This window comes from Trichoderma reesei (assembly GCF_000167675.1).
Source record: "Trichoderma reesei QM6a unplaced genomic scaffold TRIREscaffold_3, whole genome shotgun sequence".
NCBI classification, from domain to species: Eukaryota; Fungi; Ascomycota; class Sordariomycetes; order Hypocreales; family Hypocreaceae; genus Trichoderma; species Trichoderma reesei.
The window spans coordinates 1354441-1381591 of record NW_006711150.1 but is presented as its reverse complement, the minus strand read 5'-3'; the positions used below and the strand labels follow the sequence as shown (position 1 = coordinate 1381591).

Sequence of the window (27151 nt, the reverse complement as noted above, 5' to 3'; positions counted from 1 at the left end):
TCCAATTCCTAAGTCACGTCAAAGTAGTCATCATTTCGTTGAAGCTGCTCAGCTCAAAGAGGTGAGGCTGCGAGCAATCCCGAGCCGTTCATTGGCCACCCCACCACCCGATAGCATGCACCCAAAATTTCTCCAAGCACCAACGAACCGCAGCCTCGCCAAACCCACCCAGCGACAGCAACTCTCCTTCATTATACCTACCCGCATTCAATCCCAATTTCTCCCTCCAACTCAGATTACAATGTTTTGCGCCCGGTGTCTTCGCGGGACCGCCGTTGCGCGCCGCCAATTGCCCCTCTCACGACACACCTTCTCACCATCCTCGCTACGATTCTACTCAGCCGCCGAACCGCAGCTCTCAACGCCAGCCACCGACGCCGGCGATGCATCAAAGCCGGGCTCCACGACGACGTCTTCTCGGTCCATCTGCCCGGAGGGAACAGTGCTCACGGGGCTCAACTACATAAAGGGCGGGCAGGATCCCGTTGCGCTGAAGGATGAGGAGTACCCGGAGTGGCTGTGGTCGTGCCTGGACGTGATGAAGAAGGCTGATGCCGCGGACGACAACCTCGGCGACGAATTCTGTACGTTTCCTTATACCCCACATTCTGATGCGAATACCAAATACTCCAACTATCCCAACCCTCATTCCGATTCTCGAAGGATAGAGAAAGTACAAAGAGGCTAACACCAGAGGGGGGGGTTAAAAAACAGCAAAATCCAAAAAGCAACGAAAGCTCGCTGCCAAGCGCCAAAAGGCCCTCGAAGCCAAGCTCCTCGCCGAGGGCAACCTCGAGGCCCTCGCGCCCAAGGTCCCGCTGCCGAAGCAGTCGGTCAACTTGCCCGGCGACAAGGACGGGAGCGTGCTGGACAACATTGCGGCGGCGGAGAAGCGGGAGGAGCTGAGGAAGGCGATGCGCAAGGAGAGGAGGGCCGCGATCAAGGAGTCGAACTACTTGAAGTCAATGTAAGATATCACAGGCGGGATGAGTGTTTGACAAGAGGTGGCCAGAATGATGTGGACATAGACGAACATTGTACAATGCATAACGGAATGAAGATTATTGGGAGATCATATCTGTTCGAAAAGATGTTACGACGCAGGATATTCATACAGTGAGTGTGGGAGTCGCAACACAAAGATACCAAGTCAATGCACAGCCTTCAGTCAAACACAGACAGTTCTACATGCTCAAAGCAAGATAAAACTGGCACTTTTCTCTCATTGGTGTCCCGCATTGCATATCCCACAGGTGAAAACCATAAGGATATACATGTCCTGAAGAAATCAAACTGATATTGTCATCTATTGGCCTAATGCAACGCGCTCAAATCAAGGGGAACACTGCTCCCTCTGCCTGCTCTATATCTCCTCGGACCTCCAACAAACTCCCGGGGTTTTGGAAACATGCTTTCATCCTTAAAGTGCCATCTCGTATCGTGGATGATGATCCGTCCGCCGCCATGGCTTGGTGAGGGTGAGTGGTTAGACGCTTTAGCTGGCAGGCTCACCGAAGAACCGCCGCCATTCGAGGTCAAGGTGAATGTGCTGGGGTCGAGCATGGTATGGCGAAGAGATGACCCTCTGGATCGAGGCGCGGGAGGGGCGCTGGGGGGTGACGGGGCTGAAACTGGCGGTGCTGGAGGAGGGGGAGGAGAAGGGGCCGCCCCAGGGGGTGCTGGTGGCGGCGGCGGCGGTTGTGCTCGAGGAGCTGATGAAGGTGAAGGTAACGGCGGTGCGACAGAAGGCGGGGGCGGCGGCGGCGCCCCGGGCAGTACAGGAGCCGCAGATGCTGGAGGAGGCGGCGGCGGAGGGGGTAGTGATACGGGAGCTGGTGCCGAGGACGCTGGCGGTGGTGGTGGAGGAGCGGGAGCTGCGGGAAGCACAGGCGCAGCTGAAGACGGGGCCGGCGGAGGAGGAGCCGGAGGAGGCGGCGTGGCCCTGGCCGAGGGCTTGCGAGACGTCGGCAGTGGAGGCGGCTTCTTCCCAATCGGCGGCGGCGGCCCCTTGGTCTTCTTCAAAGCCGCTGCTGCGCCCGGAGGAGGAATGGGAGGCCCTCGCCCCGGAATAGCTGGCGCAGCGTCGGCCGGCGGTTTCGGCGCGGCAAAGGATGGCACATGGGGGGCCGAATGCGACGGGGCCTTCTCTGAGTCGGAGTGGAACGAGGCGTCCGCGCTGGCTCCCGTATCAATTCCTCCCCGCTTCTTCAGCTTCGGCATGCCGCCGGCGAAGAGACCGCCCAGCTGTGGCGCCGAGTCCATCGGGCGTACATCTTGTGGCGCGGACTTCTGATCACTGTTGCTTCGCGCCCGGTTTCCCGGGACGGGCGGTGCCAGGGCAAGAGCAGGAACGGGAGGAGCTCCGCCGATGGCTGGGCCAGACGAGGACGACGACTTGGCGATAGCCGGGGCCGAGCGATCGTTGGTGACGGCCTTTCTAAGGGCTTTGCCCTTGTTGATGTCGGCAAGCAGCGCGTTCTAGAAAGAGAGTCAGCTACACAGTTGCGTCTAAATCTCCGTCGTGAGGGTTACGGACTCGGCCTCCTGAACTTGGCGGTGGACGACTGGAGAGGCCGCCTGGGGCTCCTCCTGGAGGAGGCGGGGGCGGAGGGGGGATTCCTCCAGCCCCGGGCAACGGCGGCGGCGGCGGCGGCGGAGGAGGAGGAGGCATGGCAGCGTCGGTTCGCGAGCACGAGTCGAGATGTCGTGAAATCGCCCGTCGTTGGCCTCAGTCCCGGGGTGTCGCGGCGCAGGGCGGCTGGGAGAGGCGGGTCGGGGTCTCGTGCAGGGCGTAGGCCGCGGCTGGTCGACAGGCTGCAGCTGTATCGGGACGGCGCGGAGCGTGTATCCAAGAGGCGATGCGGGCGAGTCGCAGAGATGCAGAAATGCGACGATGGCACCAGTGGCCGTGGGTTGACAAGAGGTAAAAGCTGTCTCTGGCCGTCTGCTGGCCGTTTCGTCATCAGGCTTACGAGCCAGGGTGCAGCAGACGGAATCGAGGAGAACCAATCAGGCCCCGCTTTTGGCAAAGCCTCACCTCTGCATCTGCAGCCCAGGTTGATGCGGACAATACTTAGGTACCTATACCTATCTACAAGGTGAGTCAGGTGTTGATTGTGTGGTTGTGTGGCTCGGTGAAAATAACTGTTTCCTTCTCATTGTAGAGTCTTTTTGCTTCTCTGTCTGTAATGATTTAATTTATGAAATTGCAGCTGTGCAACCTCGCAGCAGCTCATCTTTCACTCATTGCTGCCTGTGCTCGTGCACCTCTTGACTGTACCTTGCCAATGTCACTTTTCCTTCGCCGGCTGTGGAGCCAATCACAGCCTTGCATGCGATGATTTTCTACCAACCTGAACCTCCAACTCCAAATCTTGCACTTTCTTGCCGTCTCGATCACGACTTGGGACAGGGCTGAGCGTTGAAGCCGAAGTTGCAGCACGACACGGAACGAAGCGCCAACCATTGGCAAACTCCGTAGCTGATCATTGGCTTCACGCCGCAGTCTTCTTCCTCTACCTGATATCACAATCTTCACCTCAACATGCGACGAGCAAATCCCCGACAGATTGGCTTTGTATGCCACTCGTGCGCTTCACTGCCAGCACGAGCCTCAAGGCAGCCCTTTAGCAGCCGCATTCTATCTCCAGCCTCACGACAGGTCGCTCAAACCTCGGTCTGGAGATCAACGTCTGCGAGATGGAGTACATCTGTCGCGGCCTCGAAAGCGGAAGCCGAAGCCGAAGCACATGTGGATATCAATGGCAAGGCTACGTCAACACCGGCGCCACGGACGCCGACGGATGCCTCGCAACTGGCAAGCATGGCAGAGGACAGCTGTAACAAGTTTCTCTCGGTCGACGGCATCCCGACGAAGCAGCTGACTGCCGCCGCACTGCAGTCGTGTCTCCGGGCCGCGGCAGCCCTCCATCCCCAGCTGAAGCGGGCAGAGGCGCAATTCAAGGCATCGGCATCGAAGCTTGTGACCCTGGGTGCCGAGCGGACGGGAGCGAGAATTCCGGTGGACCCCAAGCTGGAGGACGCAACCAGTCGCATCTCCCACGCGGCATACAACATCATCGCCCATCCGAACGTCGAGATGACACCCGAGTTTCTCGAGCTTTACGTTGCCATCCAGGCACAGCTCGGCCGGCCAGAGTCTCTGCCCGCCGTCTTTGAGCTCTACGCGAACAAACCAAAGCCCATCGTCAAGGACGGCCAGATTGCGTATGTGAAGCAGAATCCCAACGCGGCTACTCGAGCCATTGAGCCCGCCGTTGCAGACATGGCTTTACAGACTGCGATCGATGCCAAGAATCTAGATTCCGCCCTGGGCATCATTGAGTCGTCATACTGCCGCCCTGCTTTCAAGCGGCAGAAGCTCATCAAGCACGGCACCGCCCCGGCCATTGGTCTCGCCACGCTCCCGTTTGGCATCTTTGGCTTATCCACAGGCTATGCTGCGTATTGGCAAAACACCATGGACATTAGCACTGCTACGGGAATCGGCGTGGCTGGCATCTCGGGCTACTTCCTTGTCGTTGGGTCCCTCGGCATGATTGCCAAGCTGAGCAACAAGGATCAGATGAAGCGAGTGACCTGGACGCCTGGAACCCCGTTGCGGTACAGGTGGTTGCGGGAGGAAGAACGAGCGGCGCTGGACAAGGTGGCGTGTGCTTGGGGGTTCAAGGAGCCTTGGAGGCACGGCGAAGAGATGGGTCCGGAGTGGGAAGGGCTGAAGGAGTATATGGGATACAGGCAGATGCTGCTTGATCGCGTCGAGTTCATGGAGGGCATGAGCTAAGACCGAACTGTGGGCAAGGTAGAATTTGCCCATCCTTAGGAAGCGAGGATTTTAGCTACATGCATCTGGCATACTCCGGTTTCATTATATGTGTGGGTATCTATATGACTCGGCCGCTTTTACTTGGCTACCTGACCAGTGTCTGAAGCTTATACATATACTCCGATTTGCCATTAAGCCAGATCGTCTTCAGAAAAGATATATTAAACAAAGCGGAAGCTACATGGAATATTCAAATCAGGTGAATATAGCAGGTATGCCGTCCTCGTACTGTGCTTACACCATGTCTTCTAGGGTAATTCAGCCTGCAAACGACAGACCTCACACTGTGTATATGCTTGCAAGCACCCTTCCAGTACCATATGCTCGCCTAACGTGACTTGAGTTGTCTCCTTCAAACGCGTCCTCGCCTCTGGACTTCCAAGGGCAGGCGTCTACGATGGACGAGGCCACAATAAAGATTATCGGGGAGAATCCTATAGGGAATGGCCTCAATGCCTTTCGCAACGAATTTGCGTCAGTTTGTGACTCCACGGGCCTCGCGTCTTTGCCAGACGCATTTGATCGGCTTGAGCAAAGCCGCCATCGAAGCATCGCCTTTGACTTGCACATGACGCTGGCGAGACTCCGAGCGGCACAACTACTTCCCAATGGCGACAGGTCGCTGCTTGAGGAGTTATTTCGATATGTTCTCATCGTGAACTCAGACGACTTCGATCTCAGCCGCATCAAGCCGCTTCTGAAGGCAATTCTCGTCAACTCCGACGATGTTGCCGTCTGGACCCAAGTCTACAATGTCTTCTCAGAAGCAACGCCTCTTCCGCCGCTCACTCCACCATCCATATCATCCGTGCCACGAAGAGCCACAACACCTATGGCGGCTACGACGGCTGTAACACCTACGAGAGTTACGGTAGCTGCGAGCGATACGGTAGCTACGTCAGCTGCAACAAGCACACCATCTGTACCCGGAATTCCTTGGACCCGAAATACAACTAGCATCTTGAACTCGTCGGAGCATTGTCGTGAAATCGACCCGATCCTCAAGAGGGAACTAGGCAATCCTCGCGTTGGCATTCGCAGATTTCGAGAATCATTCTTCGCGCGCGTGCCGAACCTCGAAACAGCTGCAGCTGCCGTCTTCGATAAGTGTTGCAGAGGCGAAGAGCCGCTATTTGGACCAGACGGATGGGCTGCATGGCCGGCAGATGCAAAAGAAGCGGAAGTGCTTGCCTGGTTCGGTAACATGATCACGAAGCTGGAGGAACTTGCGGCAGACTACAGGCCTGCAAACATGGCAAACCGACGGAAACTGCTCGCGCAACCAAAGACACCTCTGATAGGGTCCACAGGCAGACGCAGCATGGACATCGGCTTCGTAAACGACGACTTCGTGTTTCGACCCGCAATGGGGAGGGCTGGCAGGTATCGCTGGTCGCACATCCTAGTGCCAGGCGAACTGAAGAGCAACCCGGCTGCCGATGCACCACCGCTAGCATGGATCGATCTCGCGACATATGCGAGAGAAGTGCTCTCGGCCCAGGACAACCGCCGCTTCGTCTTGGCTTTGACACTCTGTGGATCCAACTTGAGACTTTGGGAATACGACCGTCTAGGTGGAATGGCGTCCGAGCAGTTCAACATCAACGAATCAAGAGGCGGCCTAGAGTTTGTGGCCACCATGCTTGGGTTTCTCTGGATGGACGAGGAAGGGCTGGGGTTTGATCCGTCTATCATGGAATCTCAAGGCAAAAGGTTCATCGAGATTGAGCGGGATGGCAAGCCAGAGCGTCTCATAATTGATGAGGTCATCACGCGCCCTCGATGCATCGCCAGCAGAGCGACGACCTGCTGGAAGGCTCATCGTGAAGATGACCCTCTGAAGGCACCACTTGTCATCAAGGACTCATGGCAATATCCAGAACGAGACGAGGAAGGTCTGCTTGTTAAAGAAGCGACGGAGAAGGGAGTGATCAATATGGCCCGATACTATCATCATGAGACTGTACGCATTGGTGGAGTCGAAGATGAGGTTCGTATCCTGATAAGAAAAGGGCTGGACAGTACGACGGTTATAGCCAATACAGCACCTACTACAACTGGTACCAAGGCTACAGCAGAGACAGCGGCGACAGAAAATATGACGACTACTCCAGAGATGACGACTGCTCCAGCTGGATTCAAGATAGCTGATACTGCAGCTGTCACATTTACCAGCGCCATGTCGGCGATAACAGCCACGGCAAGGAGGAGGTCTACCAGTTCCTCAGCATCCTCAACTGCTACAGTCGCAGCGGCGGCTGGCAGTTCCGGCCGACGGCGAGGACACTCCGTGGCCTCTCAGAGCAGGAAGGCGACAAGAGTCATGCAACTCCGGGAGAGCAGCAGCAGGAGCAGTAACAGTATTCAATGTGGCGGCAACAATGACAATCGTCCCAACAATGGTAGCAGCAGCAGCGTTGCTGGCACCAAGCGACGACAAAGCGAAGCGAATTTGGACAACAATGACGACGACGACGACGACGACCATGGCCACAATGGTGCCGCTGATGCCAGAGGGCGAGTTAAACGGTCCCGTTCAGAATCAGCTGGATCGGGCGGCGCCACACCGTTAACCAATCGAGTCCATCGAAGGGTCGTGCTTCAAGACTATGGAAAGCCAATATATACGGCCAGCTCCCCGACAGCGCTGCTGGCGGCGCTGGAGAGCTGCATTCGAGGCCATGAGTCGCTGAGGCGACAAGCCGGCCTACTCCACAGAGATATCTCCATCAACAATGTTGTGATTGACGAAGACGGCCCTGGTGATCGGAAGGGATTCCTGATAGATCTTGATCTTGCTATAAAGGAGCAACGAATCAAGGCCTCAGGGACCAAGGGCAAGACGGGGACGAGAGCCTTTATGGCTATCGGCGTTTTGATGGGCAGGCAACACTCATTCATGCACGATCTTGAGTCTTTCTTCTGGGTTCTGTTCTGGATATGCGTCCATTACGATGGACCGGACAAGGCCCGCAAATCGGACTTTGACGAGTGGAACTTTATGCGAGATCGCAACCTAGCAGGAGCGAAATTGGCCATCATCTACGACTTTGAATCGTTCCGTGATGAGGCGGAATCGAGCTTTACACCATTTTACGCGCCGTTGATCCCGCTGATGGATCGATTGCGAGCTGTTGTGTTTCCAAACGGACAACCGCAGAGGCAACCGGACGAAGGGTTATATTCAGCGATGAGCAATGTTTTGCTACAGGGCCTAGAGTGAGCCCGTAGGATCTGTCTCGTCTCTTCCTCTTCCCGCGGCTTCATTTCTCTATATCTTTCTTTCGAATTTTTCTGTTTTGACACCTTATGAGATTCATGATACCCAGCCGCAATGGCGTTGATGATTTCGGGTTAGCGAGGCGTTTTGGATAGAGAATGTCTTCACTTGTATTGCTTCAATGGTATGGCCTAGTCTGTCATTGGGGAAGGCGGTTGCAACCTAGCCGATTTGTCTTGAGAGCCACCACGATTGTAACCCCTTTGCCTGGGCCCTCCAAACGCGTCCATTCTCCTGCCGTGTGACTACTCAGGTATATAAGGTACAACCAGATTGGTGTTGTCCTCGGTTGCCAAGTTTGTCGTTGCAAGAGGGCGTAAGCAGGTAATCAGTCACTCCCCTATTTCAATCTTCTCTCTTTGCTTCTGTATATCGTTAAGCAAGGCACGCAAGTTGATGGTGAGATAAGCAAGCAAGAAGAGAGTAGAGAGAGCTGTGGCTTGCACCATCATTGTGGCTTCTTACATGCATTGAATCGCCGTTTCGCCTTTTAATCCCTTTGCACCACTAGTCAGCATTTGTCCTTGTTTTCTCCCCCTTACATCTCGGGCTGATGATGGGGTCTTTATTGGATACATGGACCATCGTCACAAATAACTATTTTCAAGCGTGCTTCCATCCAGAACCTCATAAATCAGCAAAGCCATGACCAATATTATCAATTTATAGATGTCACTCAACAGTTACACAAGGAAACCCAAGCCAGACCAATAAAACCCGCGTATCTTGGTCCTGCCAGCCGAAGCACAACAAAGAAGACAGACAAGGCTGTTCCCTCAAAAAGCAGTCCACAAGTTCTTATCGCTCCCCCCCCCCCCCCCCCCCCCGAAAACGTCCACTCCCCTTGCCCTCCAATCGCTTTTCCCCCTTTCCCGATCCTCAGCTGCACAGCATCCGCCCATCCAGACATAGATCCATGTCACGAGAACTTCCCAAGCCATGCCACAGATATAGTATTATTACCGACAACTCGATTCACTGAAACTCCTACTTTTGGCCTCCATCTTTTCTACCGAACAAGCAAGAGAGCCACACGATTCACCAAAGAAATGACCACTTAACCCATGACGGGGCTACGTTCATGCAGTAGCTACTACTACATGTAGAAGGAAGATGAAAGGGGGCAGAGAGAGAAAAAGAACAGACTAGGTAGTAGTAGTAGCATGTCACAAGGGGGTCAGCGTGGCACGACAGGGTACAAGAACTCCCCCATGCGCGTACGTAGGTACATGGGTCGGCACAGACCGGATCAGCGCTTCTTTATCCTCTTTTCTCTTTTTTTCTCTTTCTCCTCTGTGTGTTTCATCACCACCAAAATCCTACTGTTTCTTTCGGGAATAGGTGAAGAGCGCGTTGGCCTGGGTAGAGAAGAACCAGGATACTACTACTGGCCGCTGGCTTTCCAGTACGGATACACTCCGAGTCTTTTATCAATCAAAAGTCTCAATCCCCTGCGAGTAGGTAGGCTAAAGCATAATCAGGATAGAGCAAGTACTTGTAGAAACCCAGTCTAATCCCCATTCTTCCTCGTTCACAGGCTTAGAATCTAATTCTTGTAAAAGGGAAATTCTGGCTAAACTTGACTCAAGGACAGGGCATCTTGTTCAGAACAGGGCATATGCCTGCACTATATTAGCAAGTTCCACACGCGGAAAAGGGTTCCCAGAGAAATTTGTGGTAGCTAACAGGGGTTCGCGGCTAGAGAGGTTCAGGTATTCATCAAGCATGCGTGAAGCTGGATTTGGAAGTGTCTACATGGGAGACTGTTGAGGGTGAGATTGTTGGTAGTAACTGGGGATTCAGGGCTTCTAGAAATCACTGGAAGTGGGTTGACAGTGAAAACGCTCAATCAGGGAGCTGGTATCTCTTGTTGCTCAGGCAGACATAATAAACGAAAAGGATAATGTATATACAAGGTGCAGTTAGATGTCTAATTCCCATGTTGCGTGACATAGTGAACCGCCTCCGAACCAAAGGGGAGAGAGCCAGTCCCTCGAATCGCAATGTATAGATCCTCCGTGTACCCAACATCCTAAATACACCGACTTTTGTCAAACTCGAGCAAGCACTCCGTGGTCGTAAAGATATGGGAATTGACGTTCAATTTTTATATGATCCGCTTTCATATGAGACTTCGTACTTTGTCGTTTTCCGGATGGCGCCATCAGGATCATCCGTTGAGCCATGTCGTTGTACCGTCGTGAGAATGAACTCTTCGCTCGTGTCATCGTTCTGGTGCGCAGCCGTGCTGCGGCTGACGCCGTCACCGCCGGGTCCAGAATAAGGCTTCCAGCTTTGGTGACGTGAGGGTGATTGTGATCGAGCGTATCCGTACTTGTTGCGTTCGGAGCCCAGACCGCCCGAGGCGCCAGTCGAACCCTTGGAGGTGTTGCCGCCGAAGATCTTGGGGAAGAGGAAGGCCAGAACCATGCGACACATGGGTAGACAGGCACAGATAATGGCAACGTTCTCTTCGATGATGGTCCACAGAGTGGAGGTGATATCGACTGGAGGAACATGGTTAGTCAACTAGATTGCTGCAGGCGAGAGAAAGAGTGAGGGCTCACAAGTCGTATCGGGACTGGTAGTCGAAAAGTTGAGAGTGGTGGCTCGCATGATGGATGTCACAGTGACGCTGAAACAGTTAGCAAACTATCTTGTCTCTATTTAGGAGAAAAGAAGAAGAAGCTCACAAACTACCAAGAGCAAAGACAACCATCAGAGCTCTCTTTTGAGCAAGGGGCAGCTTGCTCGCCCAGATGGGCTGCATGGGCAGCAACAAGATCAAAACGTCCGTGGCAATAGAGTAGCCGGCATTAGCGTACCAGTTCATGGTCAAGCTGATGCATGTTGGCTTGACGGACTTGTCCCAAGCTCCTCGGATGGGGGTGCACTGCCAAATGGAAGTTGCCGTGCTAGCAATGGCATACGCCGTGACGATGCCAAGCAGGATGTAGCAGGCAATTCGAAACCACCTCTGGACAAAGATTCGTAGATACAAGAGTACAATTGACATTTTCGTCAGGTTGATGGTCAGCTTGTAGAAGATTTGTGCCACGTAGAACCACTGTTGAAGACATGGTGTAAGCACTGTAATTCCATCAACTTCTGAGATGGAGTCAAGGGTTGAACTCGTACCTTGAGGGCTGCTAGCTTGTCACTGACTGACAACGATGCAATGTGTTTGCCAAAGCCATAGTTGCAAGAAATCATCATGAAGATTTGCACCAAGAGGGTACAGACCTGAGAAAGAGAACTGTGCATTAGTCGCCAGACCAGATTCATGACACTCCACCAGGAGGGGGACGTCAAAAGCGTACAAAAGACACGGCAATGGTGCCATCGTCCCAGCCAAGCCCTGTTCTCCTCGAAATACGATTCCAGAATCTGATAAAGACGAAGATGGGCGTGACGGCGAAGAAGACGATGCTCGGGATCCGGACCAGGTCGGCATGGCTCTGGGCCGCCTCGTCTGGGGAGAGGAAGCCAGCCATTGCTTGTAGTCCTCGGACGAATGTACACGGAAGGCCCCAGCAGTTGACAGACTGCAACGGCTCAGGAGCCGACGAAATGACAAGAAGCAGATATCGAACGGGGTCGGAGGGGGGGGCAGCCGTCCCTAAATCCTCCCAACGACTTTGCCTAGGGCGAGGGATGCAAACAAAGATTCACCCATCGCCCACAGCGGCAAGCCTGTTTAGCCTTATAAAGAAGCTACACTAACAAAGTTTGGCTTCCTGCGTATAAGATACTGCATGTCCGAGAAGGAGATTGCACCGGAGTAGAGCTGGCACTTAAGCTAGACAGTTGCATCAGCGACGCCGAGGGGAAAAGAGTGGTTCCAGAGAAACTCGATGCCACCGAAACAACAGGCCCTGTCAAGCCACGATGGCCCCCCCTTCCCGCGAAGAGAGTAAGAGGGAACATGCCACGCCAGCAAGGGCAAACACATTTTTCATTGACGGCTCGCATGGCTTCGTGGTACTATGGTCCAGACAAAAGTGGACTGAGACGAGAGGTATGCAAGACGCTGCTGCTTTCGCCGGAACGCGGCGGGGGTTTCGCACACGCCATGCTGGGATTTGACAACCATTTCCGGTAGAAGTACGAGGCCCGAAGAGGCATACATGTGCTCGCGCCGGGTACTTGTACTCGCAAATTGTCGTTTGTCCGGCGTGGATGCTGCAGGTGGCTCAAACACATGCTGGGACGAGCATGGCTTGCTTAGCGCCGAAAGCCCTTGAGGTTTCGAGTCTCTTGATTAGTGCTCCGTCGTCGTCTTGGGCTGTTGATGTGCTTGACATGCGGGCTTTCTGCATGTACGCCAAGTCTCTTGTCGCGGCGCTCTGCAAGCTGAGAACCCTGTCGGTTGTCAGCAGCTGCAACCAGGAAGATGGGAAGAGCCTGGAAAGACAACTGAGCCGGGAATCCGGACGTCTCTTGCTCGCAGATACTAAGAGCGAGTAACGATCAAGCCATGCTCCTCCACCTTGATCATTCCCTCACCCAACCCAGGAGGGAGGGAGATGCGAGGAGTCCACTCTTGGGGCCTTCCTCTCGCTCCTCTCGCTCCTCTCGCTCCTCTAGCTCTTCAGGCTCCCGTCAGGCTCACCTCTTGCCGCGCATCTGCCCTCTCGCCGCTGTCTGGCGGTGGGCTCGCTCATTGTGTCTGTTTGGGCATGGCCTCCCAAAGCTGGACCATGGGAGTCATACTGTAGTACTAATACCACCTTACTCAAGCAACCAAGGTGGGTGGCTGTCATGGAGGGCAAAAGGGCTGGCCCGAGAAGACCGAAATGGGCATGACAAACGCCAGACCCGGGCCGGACTAGCGCAGCCCCCGCCAGCGGACCTCGATGGACAATCGGGAAAGCGCTTCCCACGGATGTGGAGCCCCGGTCGTGGAGCCGCAAAAAGGTCCCTGTTGAGTCTTTTACAGGTGGGACGATGTACCTCTCCGTACCTTATTTCGGACTTCAACTGAAGTTCGTGTGAGGCCTTGTTGAAGCTGCCAAAAGGTTTCACTCATGAGTTGGTAGGTAATAAATCAGAAGCACTGATCTGAAGACGCATCGCATGGCATCGCAGTGCGACAGGGCCGTGAGACGGCTTGTTACGCGCAAGCCGCCGGAAGGATTCGCCGGTGGAGCTTCTCTTCAGCTTCAGCTTGTCCAGTCTGCAGGAGACAGGAAGAGACTCATTCCAGGGTCGTATCGTTGGCTGGTGCAAAGTGGCCCTTCAGGTGGCATATGCAGGTACCCTGCTAGAATGAAGCCACCTGCTTCGCACCATGTCAAGCAAGCAAGCAAGCCGGGACAATTATGAAGAGGGTCGTCGGGTGACAAGGGCCTTGCTGGGGCTCAGTGATTCCCTGAAGGTAGCCTACTAGGTATGAGTGAGCGAAAAGCAAAACACCCCGACGGGTTGAGAAATTCAGAGGAACCGCGTAGACTTTGGGGGGAGGGGGGGGGGGGGGGGGGGGGGGGGCAGAAAGGGACTGGGCGCTTGGGTGATGGATAATATCCGGACGTACCAGGTATGTAGACGGGGCCCATCTCGGCGAGACTAGGAGACCATGAGGACCAACACAAGCCAACTCTCGTGCGATCGTCGCCATGTGACACGCTTGTGGCAGCCGTTGGCGAGGGAAGATGCGCTTGTAGGCTGTCGCTTCGATCTCTTTTTCGCGATGCTGGATGCTACGTTGACGAGCGGCGTGAAGATCTACTGGGTAGGTAGCCAGCAGCTGGCGCTCTGCATAAGCTTACCGATGCAGTGAAAAAGTATCAGACGGGATACCTAGGCGTCTGCTATACTGTACCTAGGTATGGAGGTGTATATAGACGTCGGACGAGAAGGTCCCTGGCGGAAATAGCGTCTTTCGTCGTGGTGTCTATTGCCGCTGGTGGTGTTTGTGAACACGACTCTGTTGGTTGGGAGAACACTCAACCCATTGACTTTATCTCAACGACATGCGATGAATCGTAACCGGGAGTTACTCACATGAGAGTGCCCGTGTGAATCGATTGAGCCAACATATAGTACCTAGTACTACCAATCGCTACTCGGCCAAATCGATCCCGCTCCTGGTCGCCCTTTCCATCTGTCAAGCATCAATCTCCATCTTGGCCATTGGATCGGTACCTTGCTCGTGCCGATCAACAACTGAAAACAGCCAAGATCTGCAGACACGCGACGAGTTATCGTTGTTCCTTCCTGGGTAGTAATCATGGAAAAGGCATCAATTTGCAGATGACAACGACTCAAGGCAGCCGAATGAAAAGAATTCAACATCCAGGCAAGGCAAAATGTAGGGTAGATTGGCAAAAGGTCGGTGCTCATTTTTAACCTCTGGCCGGCAAAAGGTGGCTGCGAATTATTAAGTGCTTGACAGGTGCGGTCGCAAGCCATCCGCCCCTCTAGTTCCACGTTTAAAAAAGCTGGCTTCTCGCGGGAGCCAGATCTCCCGCAGATCGTCGGATCGCGACACCTCGAGTCATTCAATTGGGGATACGCTTCATCACTGGAAAAAAGACATCAGAACAAATGAAGAGAAGGGTTATTTCTGTTTGAAGAGAAGAGCATAGCTGTAACTGTAGCAGTTGAGGCGAAAGTGAACGAGCTACTACCTAGGTACTCAACTTAACTCGGCCTGAGGCATCTTCAACCGTCCAGCTGCAGCGAACTGGTAATAATACCCCGAGGTACCGCGAGGAGCCACCAGTGCAATATGGTACTTGCCTCTTCCAGACTAGCGCACTGTGAGGCTCCAATGTCCAGGATATCCCGGCTTGTCTCGCCTCTCCGGCTTCATTGCAGGCATCTTGCATTCGAAGAGAAGCGAACAGCATGTCATCACCCTACGAGCAGACCCTGCCTCAACCTCGCCGGCGATGCCTAGTGCCTCCGCCCAGCTCTGGCCCGGTGTCTGGATTGGGTATGCAGGCCGCACAAGTACTTCCTACAGCTTCTACGAGGACAAATGAGCAGCAGCACCAGGCGTATAGTACACCACGCCGCGTGCTCTTCGCCTCGCCAGCCCGGCTCTTCTGGACGTTCTGGTGCTGCTCAGAGAGGTCGACTGCAGCACGGCAGATGGCCGAGGGACCAGGCGGAGCGAACCTCCTGTTAAACTACTCGCTCGACAGAAGTGCAGATGGCCTGCGGTGCAACATCTGGCGACGCGTGTCATGCAATCTGTCTGGGGATACGCGGAGAACAGCGAATGGGAGCCCAGCGTTTTGAATCTAGATTGAGCGGGAGGCAGAAGGAGGATAGTGTATAGTGTCTTTGCGACCCTCTCGAGGCATCATTCACTTTGGAGTGATGTTGCTCTGTGTCCTTGCTTGGCCGCCGCGTCAACTTTCCGTTGACCTCTGCCAAAGCCGCGATGTGTCGGCATTCGCGTCTTGATCAACTCGAAGGCCGTCCGAGTCCTGATTCCGCCATGCTTGCCCGGGAGGGTCTGCCGGTTCTGCCGCGGGGCTGCAACTCGGATATTGTATTGAGCTTGTGGTGGATAATCGGACGTCGCTTATCCAAGCCCCTCTCCACGCCGTCGCATAAGACAATCGCCTTTTCAGAAGCCTGCTACCAAGCGCGGCAGCTACTCGGACACGCATGCCGCCGTGTGAGAAGCTTGACAGCCGCCATAAGGTAGTATGCAAAATGAAGACGAATTCGATGCCAAGGTCGGTCAGCAAGAGAGCCGATATATCTGCTTTCCCTCGAGTTGCCTACTCACCGAGCATCTCTCCCTCTCCCCTCCCCCATCCGCATCCCCCATTTTCCTCTAAGTATTCTACTCACCACTTGTTCACGTCATGTGCCGTTAACCACGTTGGTGGCCAGTCAGGCCCATGTTCAACGAGAGGCTATGAGCAATAGTTTGCTCTTTCACCTCATCATCATCATCATCATCATCATCTGGCCTAACCATTATCAGGCCTTACCGTTATCAGCATGGGCCAACGACTGGTGATGATAGTAGTACTGGTAGCATAATTCTCTCCATCACGACCGCAAGCTGGAGCCTTGGAGAAGAGAAATGACGGTTCTGGCGCTATAGAAATTCCCGCCAGCTTTTTTATCGGTCGATGAAACGGCCTACAGGAGCATAAGAGAACTGTCACTCAACAAAGGCTGTCAAGGCGCTAGAAGGCGTCGAAGAGCAATCGGCTGAAGGAAACACGAGCTGTTAGTTGTAAGTAATAGTGCCTCCTCAGCTGCTACGGTTAAAATGGAAAGCAGACGATGCTTCGATAAATACCTAGTAGGTAGGGTTTGCATGTCTCGACTGCAGATACCGTTATGTCGGGGCTGCTGCTACATAGCATGCAGAAGAGGCAGGGTCTCTGGCTATCACGGCTCCGATGCGTCGCTGGACGAACCATATTGACTCTATGGAGACATCCGTGCAAATGTTATTCCCGGATATCGAAATGGAAAGGGGCGACGGCCACTGCCACCAGTTTAAGAGGCTTGAGGCACGAGGCAGATGGACAAGGCATGGTACTGTTCATGTGGTTGGGTGTTTGCATCTCCATGCCGTGAAGATGTTGCCCTTCCAATTGATCAGGGCATCTGTTGTAGGATATACTGCTAATCGTGAAGCATCGTACATTTCTTTTGTTCCTACATCTACACACATTGTGGTATGCATATCCCACTTGAGGCTCTCTCATCTCTCATCTCTCACATCTCCAACACGCCGCCGCTTTCCGCACGCAAACTGTCCCCCCCCCTTCTTGTCTGCCTCCAAACTCCCCGGTCCGCTGGACATGGGCAACCAATCAGTTGTCCAGCTGTGTTCTTCGCTGTCGACGGAGCGGGCACGCAATAGGAACATTAGCCGCAAGACACACTGCAAGATCCCTGTACCCCGGCCCCCAGGTATGTACTACTACTAGTACTACTAGTATCGCCCCCCGGTAGCACGGCGGTACCTCGCACTAGAGTCCAGTTCCATGCTGGTGGGCTTGCAGGATTCTCGGCTTGCGCTGCCGCGGAGAGAACGTGGAAGCTGGAGTCTCTGCAGAGGGAACCTGGAACCGTGAAGGGGGGGCCGCCAGCATTGATTGTACAGCACTAGTTGTTATTCATTTTCTGGAGCCAATGGCCTGAGGCTAGCAGGTAACACCTATGTGGTCGGGTAGTAATATTTCGCTAGATTACCTAGGAGGGGAATATGGGTAGGTTGCCCTCATTCATACCTTGCGTGTGTGGCCATGCTGCTGTTGGTAAGAAGCAGCTGCATTCATGGAGACAAACTCCCGCCCCTCTGCTCTGCGGCCTCAAAACAGCACCCGTAGACTGAGCTCTTCAAAGTACTAGTAATGACTCGAGCTATGCAATATGTTTCTATTCCAAACTCTTGGCCGTGGAGATGAGCAGTAGGTACTTGGCATGTACTCGCGCGGTACCTCTGGCGCCCGTTTATCGAGATTGGGCCTCGCCTTGAAAGAGAGATCCATCCAGCTTCCCATCGAGCCTCGTTTCCAGCCAGACCCTGTCGTGTCGTGTCGTGTCCAATATCCTCCCCCCATGAAGCCCTCCTCCGCTTGCCACGCGCAATCCCCTGGCCTTGGAAAGCCTCTGGTGCTAGCTAGGTATCATGTAGCTAGGTAGATGGGAGCAACGGCTTTTGTTACGTTGGATGAAATAAAAGCCCGATGCTCTCCCACTCCCCTCTTCAGCTGGATCTTGTCGCCCTTTCTTTTGGATAACTTCAGGTTCAAGTCGGGAAGAGTAGGTAGGCATTGTCTGTCGTCTCTCTCTCTCTCTCCTTCTCCTCCCTTCATCTTCATATCCTCCTCCTCCTCCTCCTCCTCCTCATCACAGCCACCGCCATGAAGCTGCTCTCTACTCTGGCCTCGGGCCTCGTCGTCGCCTTCGCCGGCCTCGCCCTCGCCCAGGACGCCGCCACGGGCACCATCTCCAAGGGCCCGTTCCCGGCCGACCTCAACGGCTCCAACTTCACCTACCCGTACCCGGTGCACGTCTTCTCCTTCGCCAGCCAGCAGCAGAAGCTGCAGATGGCCTTCATGGACGTGAAGCCGACCTGCGCCCCCAACGGCCAGACGGCCGTCGTCCTGCACGGCAAGAACTTCTGCGGCCCGACGTGGAACGCCACCATCGCGGCCCTCGCCGGCGCCGGCTACCGCGTCGTCGCCCCGGACCAGGTCGGCTTCTGCAAGAGCTCCAAGCCCGACAGCTACCAGTTCAGCACCAACCAGCTCATGTACAACACGCGCGGGCTGCTCAACGCCCTGGGCGTCGGCAACGTGACGCTCGTCGGCCACTCGTTCGGCGGCATGCTGGCCACGCGCTTCGCCCTGCAGTACCCGGCGACCGTCGACCGCCTCGTGCTCGTCGACCCCGTCGGCCTCGAGGACTACGTCGAAAAGGGCGTGCCGTACACGTCCGTCGACACCAACATCGCCGCCGAGGCCGCCCAGACCTTCGACGCCATCAAGGCCTACGAGCAGCAGGTCTACTACGTCGGCCAGTGGCAGGACTCGTACACCGTCTGGGTCACCATGCTCAACAACATCTACTTCGGCTCCCGCCGCGCCCAGTTCATCAAGAACCAGGGCCAGATCGTCGACCTCGTCCTCACCCAGCCCGTCTCCCACTACTTTGGCGACGTCGTCACCAAGACGCTGCTCATCGTCGGCGACCAGGACCACGTCGCCATCGGTGGCAACTGGTCTCCGCCCGAGGTCGCCGCCAAGCTCGGCCACTTTGACGTCCTCGGCCCTCAGGTCTGCGGCGAGATCCCCGACTGCACGCTCTACCAGTTTCCCGATCTGGGCCATGCGCCTCAGCTGTCTGCTCCCGAGCAGTTTCAAAAGGTTGTCCTCGATTGGCTGGCTGAGTAAAAAGTCGATCCGGGGAGAGACGTGGAGGGGTGTAGACGTAGACATGGGAGTTTTACGTAGAACTTGGGGGCGAAATGATAGAGGAAAACAAAGAGGTTCACTGCCTATGTACCATCGGGAATGAAAGCATCGTTTGCTGTTTCAAATTGTCACGTATATATGATTGCGTCTGGGCTTCAATTAATATCCGCTGATTATGTCCTTCTGCATCTAAGGTATACACACTTTTGGTAATTGCCTATGTAAGTCCCCTAGTAGGTAGAGGTGTGTGACGAGATAGAGCGGCCCGCGTCAACAATGGATGCAGATATCACCTTGTCTATAATTACCTACACCTGTTTTTGTTTATTGTGATATAGGCCGGGTCGAAACAGGCAATAGTCTTCAATGAGTTCAATCCATAACCATAGCAATCATTGAACAGCATCTCTACAGTCCAACGGAAGCCCAAGCCCTCATTGTTCAACTCAAAGACATACCCTACACCAACCCAGTTCAAAACCGACTCACCTCCTGTTCAACCTCACCCAACCACACTTCCACACACCTCCAACCCCCCCTTTCATGAATCCAAACTCATACAGAAGAAAAAACTCTCACAATAGATAAATCCCCATCCTCACCCATTCGCATCCTCCCCTCACACACACATAACTCCCCCCTCCCCTCCCAAAGCCCTCAAAATGTCACTCACCCTTCAGTCCTCACCATGCCCCCTCTCCCCCCTCTCCTTATCAATCTAACCCCCGTCCTCACACTCTACCTCCTCCACTGCCTCTGCCCAACATCATTTCCTCCCCCAAAGACATCTTCAGCCATACTTCTCTTATACACTCTTTCGACACAACTTCTCATTCATCGCCCGCCTTCTTCTACGCTGTGGCACATGCTCAGCCCCCCTTCCCTCTACCACCTCCTCAAAACCCTCGTCCTCCTCGTCATCTTCCATATCCTCCTCTTCACGACATACACATTCCACTCCTTCTCGCAGTGTACAACAAGGCTAAAAGGAGCGCTGAGGAGAATGTATGCAACTCTTGCAGAGAGCACGTCACTACAGACCTTCATCGCTCACACAGCATCTCACCTCAAAGCAGCGCTTAAAGTAGACCCTTTGTCGCCGTCTCCTCCTCCTCCTCCTCCATCAACACATGACAAAGGCAGAACCGACGACCTGACCGTCAACGCCCACACTCGCACCGCCTCCACCCCCACCAACTTCACTCTCCAGAAGCCAGCAACACAGTCCAACACCTTACCTGAGAACCTCCACGAGGACAAACAAGCGACTTATGTCACCCCATCAAGAGACTTCCAGCATCTACAAACCAGTGTATCTGCTGCCACCTCCTTCCTCCAACGGACAAGTCTGTGTATACAAGCACTTGCGCAAATCATATTCTACATCCCGCACATTCACATACCAATCCTGCCACTTCTCGGGATCATCATGTCTCTAAACGGCCAAGCAACTCAGCCCTTGCGCTTCATCCGAATCCGCAGCGTCCTCATCATCAGCCGCATGATACGCATATTCCGCCGCACGTCATCCTACCTCGTAAGCCACCGCGATCTGTACCCGCCCTTCCTTGCCGTCTTCGTGCCGCACCTCCTGTTCTGGATAATCTTGCTCTCCATCGGCGAGATGTACGTCCTCTGGATATGTGTGCTGATGGTAATCTGGTTGCTCTCATGGCTCAAGTGAAAGCAAGCTCCAGTTGTAGGCATTGGTATACTGGGCAGCTAGCTAGGTAGCTAAATGATAAGAGCAACCCTCATAAGTTCGTCATACAGAAACCCCCATGCTACGCCAAATCATGCTCTTCCATACTCATACATGGCCCGTGTTAAAAGAGCCCTCAAAACGTAAAATCAAGCGTCAACGCCAGCCCATCCATTTACATCGCCATTCAGGTATTCACTCTCCTTACCCAGAGAGTGGTTGGCTCGTAATCTGCACCCCTGTTAAGGCGCTTATATGCTCTATGCAGCTTCAAGCCCAAGTCGTACTCTTCGAGCTGGATCTCGGCCAGCTCCTTCTTCAGCCCCTCCACTTTCTGCTTCTCAATCTCCCTCTTCCGGAGCACTTCTGCGCTGGCCATCAAGTTGTCTCGCGGCATGAGCTCTGTCATCTGCTGGATGCTTTTGTTGATGTTGACCTTGCGATGAGCCAAGCTCGCGAGAGTGGTGTTCAATTGAGCAATCCTATCATCGGACGACGAAGAAGCCAACTCTGGCGGTGCAGGAGGGAGTGGCTTGGTAGTAGACATCGTAGGCTTATGCTTAGGAGGGTTCGTCCTGCTGCTGGCCTCGTTGTCGGCTGGTTTACTTGGGGGTGGCTCGCTCGGCGGTGGCATGCGAGGCATCTGGGCATAAGCCTCGTAGAGGCTAGACGTGCGCACGCCGTGTCCCACGGTCGTAGTCGTATGGCTGGGCTCAGGATCAGGCCTAGTGTCGGGGTTTTGACGGCTCAAGAAGGGCGCGTCGGGCGGCGTATTTGCGGGCGTTTGCTCCCCTACCGCCTGCCAAGGGATCTCCGTGTTCCAAGTGTTGCGAGTGGTATGAGCGAAGAGCGGCGCAGGCTTCATCGACGCCTCGTCGGCATAGGACCGTTCGCGGTGGGGTTGCGGCTGTGGCTGTGGTCGTGCTTGAGGTTGTGCTTGAGGTGGAGGTGCGGCTGCGGCTGCGGCCGCCGCTGGCGGATGACGAGCAAGGAGGGAGGCCGGAATCGAACTCGAGCGGTTGGTGGGCGCTGAAGGCTGGTTGTGCTGGTTCTGCGCTGGCTTCCTTTTAATGATTTTGGGTCCTGTAGGCGTCCAATTGGGGTCGACAGGTGACTGCTGCTGGGCTGGATGCATAGATGGCGGGGTTGGATAGTCCTGGTCATTTGGCGGCGACGTTACAGGAACGTTAGCACTGTTGCCGGCGTCAATGGTGTAGGCGTCATAGGATGGCACCCGAGCTACCGGGCTTGTCGTGTCCATTGGCTTCCGCGCCTGTATGGAGGGCAGGAGGTCACGGTCCGTCAACATCTGCTGGCGTGGAGCCGAGTCCATCATAAAGGCCGGCTGGGACTGCGGAATGGGAGCCGATATGTTTCGAAGACCGTTGTAGCCGACGCCGATGCCCTTGCTGCTCCCCGGCCTGCTGCTCCCTGCCCTGCTCGCTGCCCTACTTCGTGGTCGCTCCGTTAAAGGCTCTGGTGACTCCGACTTGCCCTTGGCGAGGAAGCGGAATCTTTGTGCAACCGAACTTTCACTCGTCAAGTGCAAGCGCATCTTGTTACTTCGCGGCAATGAGCCATGTGGTATTGGTACGTCCTTGATGCTTCTTGGGTTCTCAAATAAGGGAATCGGTATGTCTTTAACGCTTCTTGGGTTCTCAAAAGACGCGCCGTACACGTCCACAGCTGGCTGGTAAGGCATATACTGCGCTTGGACGGGGCCATTGCTCGTCTGGAGCTGTGTCGTGAACGGCTGGGACTGTTGATGCCCCTGCAAAGGATACTCTCGATGGAAACCGGCGTCATCTTCATCGATTGGAGAGACGGGTGCGCTGAATGGGCGGCTCTTTGTCAGCAAGCTGTTGAAGACACACGAGTCTCCAACGGTCAGAGTTCCCTTATGAGAGAACTGCAAGATTGAAGTGCCTGCACTCATAAGATACACTTACACATTCTTGAAAGCGCCAGTTTCTGGTGAGCTTGGAGGCGAGATCTGATCGAGCGCCGGGGGGCGCCTTGCGTATGTTGAAGCCAGCTTTGAGTTGGAGGCTGGAGACGACGAGTACGCGTCTCCGTCACTAGTCGAGTTGGATTCGGAATCGGTGATGGGCTGTAGCTCGGGATATGAAGCTGCAGCGTAAGGCCAGCCCGAATCCTGCGAATGATGTCGTCGTTGCAACAGACGTCTGGGGTTCCGAGGCGGCGGTTCTAGGACAATGAGAGAAGATGGTTCTGCGAGATCCGAGGGATCGTCGGTCAGATATCTAAAAATCGAGAAAGAAATAATCACGTCAGCCGCAGGTCGATTGCTGCTTATTTCAAGCAAATAATAATGTAGGCAGAACGACGGGCAGTGGGCAGTGCTGATAGCGCAAGCTGGTCGATTGGAGTAGAGACGGTAGCATCATGCGGCCACAACAGCCAACGGCGATGGGGGGGAACCATCCGATGCAGAGCTGGCCTTTGCCTTTTTTCCATTTCCCTGTTTTCCATTCCCTGCTTCGGCGCGCATCTACTGGAGGCTGTGCTCTTCTCCAGACCGAACCGGCATGTGCCCTGGAGCGAGTGACGCGGCAAACACCGTCGTGGCAAACGCCGCAGAACAACATTCGACCAGACACCAGTCCAATGAGGCCTCGTCCACCACCCGGGACCAATTCCAGCTGCGACTCAAGGGAGATGGAGTGAGGAGATGGGAGAAGTACGTACATTCCAGCTGGCGATGCGCCGGCCAAAGTGTGCCGCTGCGGTTTGTGATGCAGGAGTCGCCGTGGGTTGCGAGGTCTGGCAGCAGGAGCATCGACGGCGATGTCCAGGTCCAGGACATTCACTGAGCCGCGCAGATAAATATCCTCATCGTCAGCGCTCATGTGCGTGTGCGTGTGCGTGTGCGAGTGCCGCTGCTGCTCCTGGTCCCTGTGCCTGTGCAGACGCAGACCCGCCGTGGCAGCGCGGGCGTCCCACATGGCTGCGCTGATGTCGGGGGGGGTTATCCTGGGTGCACGGCTGTCCAGGGGATCAATGCAGGCGCCGCAGGAGCTCCAGCCGGGGGGGCAGCGCGCTGTTTTAGTGCCCGATTGAGCGGGCTACAGGGCGCACAGGCTGCTGTGGCTGCACGCAGCAGCGAGGCCAGGTGCTCGTTCGCAGCGCCTGTGTGTCAGACAGGTCTCAGCTGCTGTCTGGCCCTGCAATCCGCTCCCAGCAGGCGGTGCACGGGTGCAGGAATGTGTGCAACTTGAGATGGTGGCTCGGTGCTGGGAAGAGGCAGAGGCAACCCGGGGACTGAGTCGACGGCAGTATCGACGGAGTGCTGCGAGTATTAGTATGAGGGCGTAGAAAAGAGAGGAAAATAGAGTGAGAGGAGGAGGATGATGATGAGTGAGAAGAGTGAGAGATAAAAAGAATGGCTCAAGCTTAAACTGAGAGAGGAAATCAAGGTCGATGATGCTGCATTGATGCAAGAACGATCTGAAAGGTCCGCATCAGGTGCCTGCAAATGCTGAACAAGTGCCTGCCGACTTGCAACAGTCGACCCTGCCCTTTTCTCCAGTGGTTGACGTCAGGCAGACACGAGTCGCGATGCTCCTCATCTAAGTAAAAAAAAAAAAAAAAAAAAAAAACTTGGAATTAAGCGCAGCACGACCTTACATATAATAGAATCCTTGCCTTTGTTGACTACCTTATCCACCAAGAATTGCAAGACTGCAACTATCGTGACTCGCAACCATCCGCCATTGACACGCATCCTGTGGCCAGAACCAACGCCCCAGAGCCGACGCCAGGAGCTCTTCCACGGCTGGCGGCAGCCAACCAACTTGACGCCTCTCTTCTCACGTTCGGTGGCTGCAGCTCGCTCAAGCAAGGGGTGCCCGTTGGATGCCAGGCACTGTCACAGGCGCACATTTCGGCGCCAATTGAATGGCTGGTGCAAGTTGGCTGGATGAAGACGGCTTCAGAGGGAACCGCTTCGCTTCTGGGGCCATTGTGTACCTAGTACAGGGCAAAGTCCTGCTGCTACGAAACGCTGGGGTGGTTCTGGGTGCGATTGAAACACAGCGGCTGGACGCCTCATGTGGGGGCTCTTGGATGTTCGTTTCTTTTTTATTTCACTTCAATACCCTTGAATGGAACCCTAGAGAGCGCGGAGGATCAATCGCAGCTCCCACCGGATATCGCAAGCGGGCTGCTGAGCAAACGTGAAACATGTTGCGGCCAACCAAACAGGCCATAATCAGGGCAGATCTTGCGATGCCTTCCATCTGGGCTGCAGTCGAATGGTATGTATCAACTACGTTAGGTAGTTTCCTCAGCGTGATCTACTGAGTTTGTTCTAGATCACAGAGGTGTTACTTTACTACATGTACCTAGTAGGTAATACGTACGGCATGTAAGCCTGAACGACCATCTCATCGAAGCAAGCACATGACGCCTGTGAGATCTCGCGGCTTCATCTTCCCTCTCTCCACTGACCGGACACGGGACCCGGAGCACGGATCGACGCCCTCGGTGAGAATCGCGCTCTTGTCCCAGGCTGATGGTCATCCAACGTCTCGGCGCCATTCTCATTCGCCGTCTCTGAAATAAACGGCGTCTGTTTCATGTTATAGTGCCTGGCTGTATATGCAGGGGATCCTGGTCAAAGCTTGCTATTATCATTGATTGTGCATGCTTGATGACACCCGAGCTTCCTGGAGACGGAGCCGATCGAGAAGATATTCCTTGGAAATATAAGCGCAAATGCTCGCATTGATCCTGGATACATAATCCCCCTTTATAGCATTTGGTGATGACCATCTATATATAGATGGCATTCCACGGCATGGCGACATGCTCTGTCCATCTTACGGGGTTCCAAGCATTACCGGAGACTAGAGCAGGGCCAACTGCCCAACGCTTCGAAAGCGCGTGGCGATAGAGTTCAGGCTTTATATCGATCTGATGCTGAAACGGCAATCTGACAATAGATAATGTGACACGTTCAATGGACAACCAACACCTCTCACGCCTTCACCCTCTTCCCTTGACAACCGCTGGACGAAAGGGTACTACCTATTTCCAGTTCGCCAATGCCGTATCACCCTCTTGTATCCGCGCCGCCTCCAACCCATACTCCCACAACTCCCTCCTTTTCGTCTCGTCCCTCGCCTCCTTTGCAATCTCGAGCTCAGCCGTGCCGTCCAGGTGCAGCAGCTCGCCTCGGTGGGCTTCAATCTCGAAGCAAGCCCTGACGGCGTCTGCCGCGCTCTTCCACGCGGGTCTAAACATGCCGTTGCCGTTGATGCGGACGCTGACCGCGGCGATGACGGGTACCACGACCTTCATCACCACGGAGCCCAAGAAGAAGCCGGCTCTGCGGGCAATGTCGGTGGGCATGCCGCCGGGGTCGAGGCCGATGACGGAGATGTTGCTCAGTTGAGGGTCCTTGGCGATGCGGTTTGCAAGTTCCTGGCTACAGAAGTTGTCAGCGTTCCAACGCGGGAGGGCATGAAAGAAAGGATGATTGATCATTGATGGATCGGCACCGAATCACTGCGATCGGTAAAACCGAAGAAAGGGGAGGCTTGAACTCACCAGAACATGATGACGCAGAGCTTGCTGGCTCCATATCGACGGAAGCCCGAGTTGCTGCTTGGATCCTCCTCAGGCCTGCTCCATTGGCCCTTGGCAAGCGCCTCTGCGCCCGGATACAGAGTCGGGTATCTGGGATCCTTGTATGCGTTTGTCGCGTTGTTGCGCTTATCTTCAATGCTGCAGCGTTGTTCAGCTTCGAGGTCTTCTTTTGGTTGACGACGTCCGCATCTGCTTGCTTACTTGTGTGCCCAGCTGCCGATGACGAGAATGCGACCCTCTTGCGCGTCCATGCTCTGTAGCAGGAGCAGCGTCAGGAGCATGTTGGAGAGGAAGTTGACCTGCCATGACATTTCAAAGCCATCCTCGCTCATGACCTGGTATCATATCGCGCGTCAACAGAAATCACCTGGCATTAACCCGTTGAAAGATGGGATATAAGGGCTTACCAAGCGGGAGTGGTCCTGATACCCAGCATTCAGAATCAGGGCCCGGATCCGGGGCAAATCGCCCTTGGCCACTCGGGCGTTGATATCCGCAGCCACCTTTCTCACATTTGCGAGCGATCCCAGGTCAAGGTCTACCGTCTCATGCTTGTGGCTTGACGGGGCTTTGGAGAGAGTCTCTTGGAGCTTTGTCGCGGTCGCGGCCTTGCGCACGGCATAGAGGCCGGTGTAGTTGGAGGCCAGGTCCGGCTTGCTGAGGATGGTTTGCACAATGGCGGAGCCAAGGCCGCCGTTGGCCCCCGTCACGATGATGGTTCCCTTTGATGCCATGGCCGACGTTGGCGTTTTGCTCGCGGAAACAGTCCTCGCTAACCTGTATTTTTGTCTCTCTGGATACGGCGATTATGG

The 27151-nt window shown here is 54.8% G+C and overlaps 8 protein-coding genes across 8 annotated transcripts; 4 read left to right on the top strand and 4 right to left on the bottom strand.

The window, feature by feature from the left end:
• Positions 1-241: 241 nt before the first annotated feature.
• Positions 242-971, top strand: TRIREDRAFT_56559 (uncharacterized protein; the record flags this gene model as incomplete). The annotated part of the gene is made up of 2 exons (XM_006962917.1): positions 242-584; positions 715-971. The coding sequence occupies 2 exons, from the start codon at positions 242-244 to the stop codon at positions 969-971; spliced, it is 600 nt and encodes a 199-aa protein (XP_006962979.1).
• A 524-nt stretch (positions 972-1495) lies between these two features.
• Positions 1496-2944, bottom strand: TRIREDRAFT_120458 (uncharacterized protein; the record flags this gene model as incomplete). Its single annotated transcript, XM_006962691.1, has 3 exons — positions 1496-2176; positions 2272-2478; positions 2533-2944. Coding segments are annotated over 3 exons (1299 nt in total), but the record flags the coding sequence as incomplete, so codon positions are not given.
• A 510-nt stretch (positions 2945-3454) lies between these two features.
• On the top strand, positions 3455-4804 carry TRIREDRAFT_21649 (uncharacterized protein; the record flags this gene model as incomplete). Its single annotated transcript, XM_006962458.1, has 1 exon — positions 3455-4804. Exon 1 carries the CDS (start codon positions 3545-3547, stop codon positions 4802-4804), a length of 1260 nt encoding a protein of 419 aa, XP_006962520.1. The 5' UTR covers positions 3455-3544.
• Positions 4805-5243: 439 nt separating this feature from the next.
• Positions 5244-8069, top strand: TRIREDRAFT_104463 (uncharacterized protein; the record flags this gene model as incomplete). The annotated part of the gene is made up of 1 exon (XM_006962916.1): positions 5244-8069. The coding sequence occupies one exon, from the start codon at positions 5244-5246 to the stop codon at positions 8067-8069; it is 2826 nt and encodes a 941-aa protein (XP_006962978.1).
• A 2454-nt stretch (positions 8070-10523) lies between these two features.
• TRIREDRAFT_45573 (GPCR, PTH11-type) lies at positions 10524-11652 on the bottom strand (the record flags this gene model as incomplete). Its single annotated transcript, XM_006962504.1, has 5 exons — positions 11447-11652; positions 11265-11369; positions 10820-11193; positions 10694-10761; positions 10524-10633 (listed from the first exon to the last, which is right to left on the bottom strand). Coding segments are annotated over exons 1-5 (831 nt in total), but the record flags the coding sequence as incomplete, so codon positions are not given.
• A 6322-nt stretch (positions 11653-17974) lies between these two features.
• On the top strand, positions 17975-19006 carry TRIREDRAFT_104461 (uncharacterized protein; the record flags this gene model as incomplete). The annotated part of the gene is made up of 1 exon (XM_006962915.1): positions 17975-19006. One exon carries the CDS (start codon positions 17975-17977, stop codon positions 19004-19006), a length of 1032 nt encoding a protein of 343 aa, XP_006962977.1.
• A 1910-nt stretch (positions 19007-20916) lies between these two features.
• TRIREDRAFT_72661 (uncharacterized protein) lies at positions 20917-22918 on the bottom strand (the record flags this gene model as incomplete). Its single annotated transcript, XM_006962690.2, has 2 exons — positions 22679-22918; positions 20917-22607 (listed from the first exon to the last, which is right to left on the bottom strand). The coding sequence occupies exons 1-2, from the start codon at positions 22680-22682 to the stop codon at positions 20917-20919; spliced, it is 1695 nt and encodes a 564-aa protein (XP_006962752.1). The 5' UTR covers positions 22683-22918.
• A 2802-nt stretch (positions 22919-25720) lies between these two features.
• Positions 25721-27131, bottom strand: TRIREDRAFT_45571 (uncharacterized protein). The gene is made up of 4 exons (XM_006962503.1): positions 26747-27131; positions 26541-26674; positions 26301-26477; positions 25721-26178 (listed from the first exon to the last, which is right to left on the bottom strand). The coding sequence occupies exons 1-4, from the start codon at positions 27071-27073 to the stop codon at positions 25779-25781; spliced, it is 1038 nt and encodes a 345-aa protein (XP_006962565.1). The 5' UTR covers positions 27074-27131; the 3' UTR covers positions 25721-25778.
• Between the last annotated feature and the right edge of the window lie 20 nt (positions 27132-27151).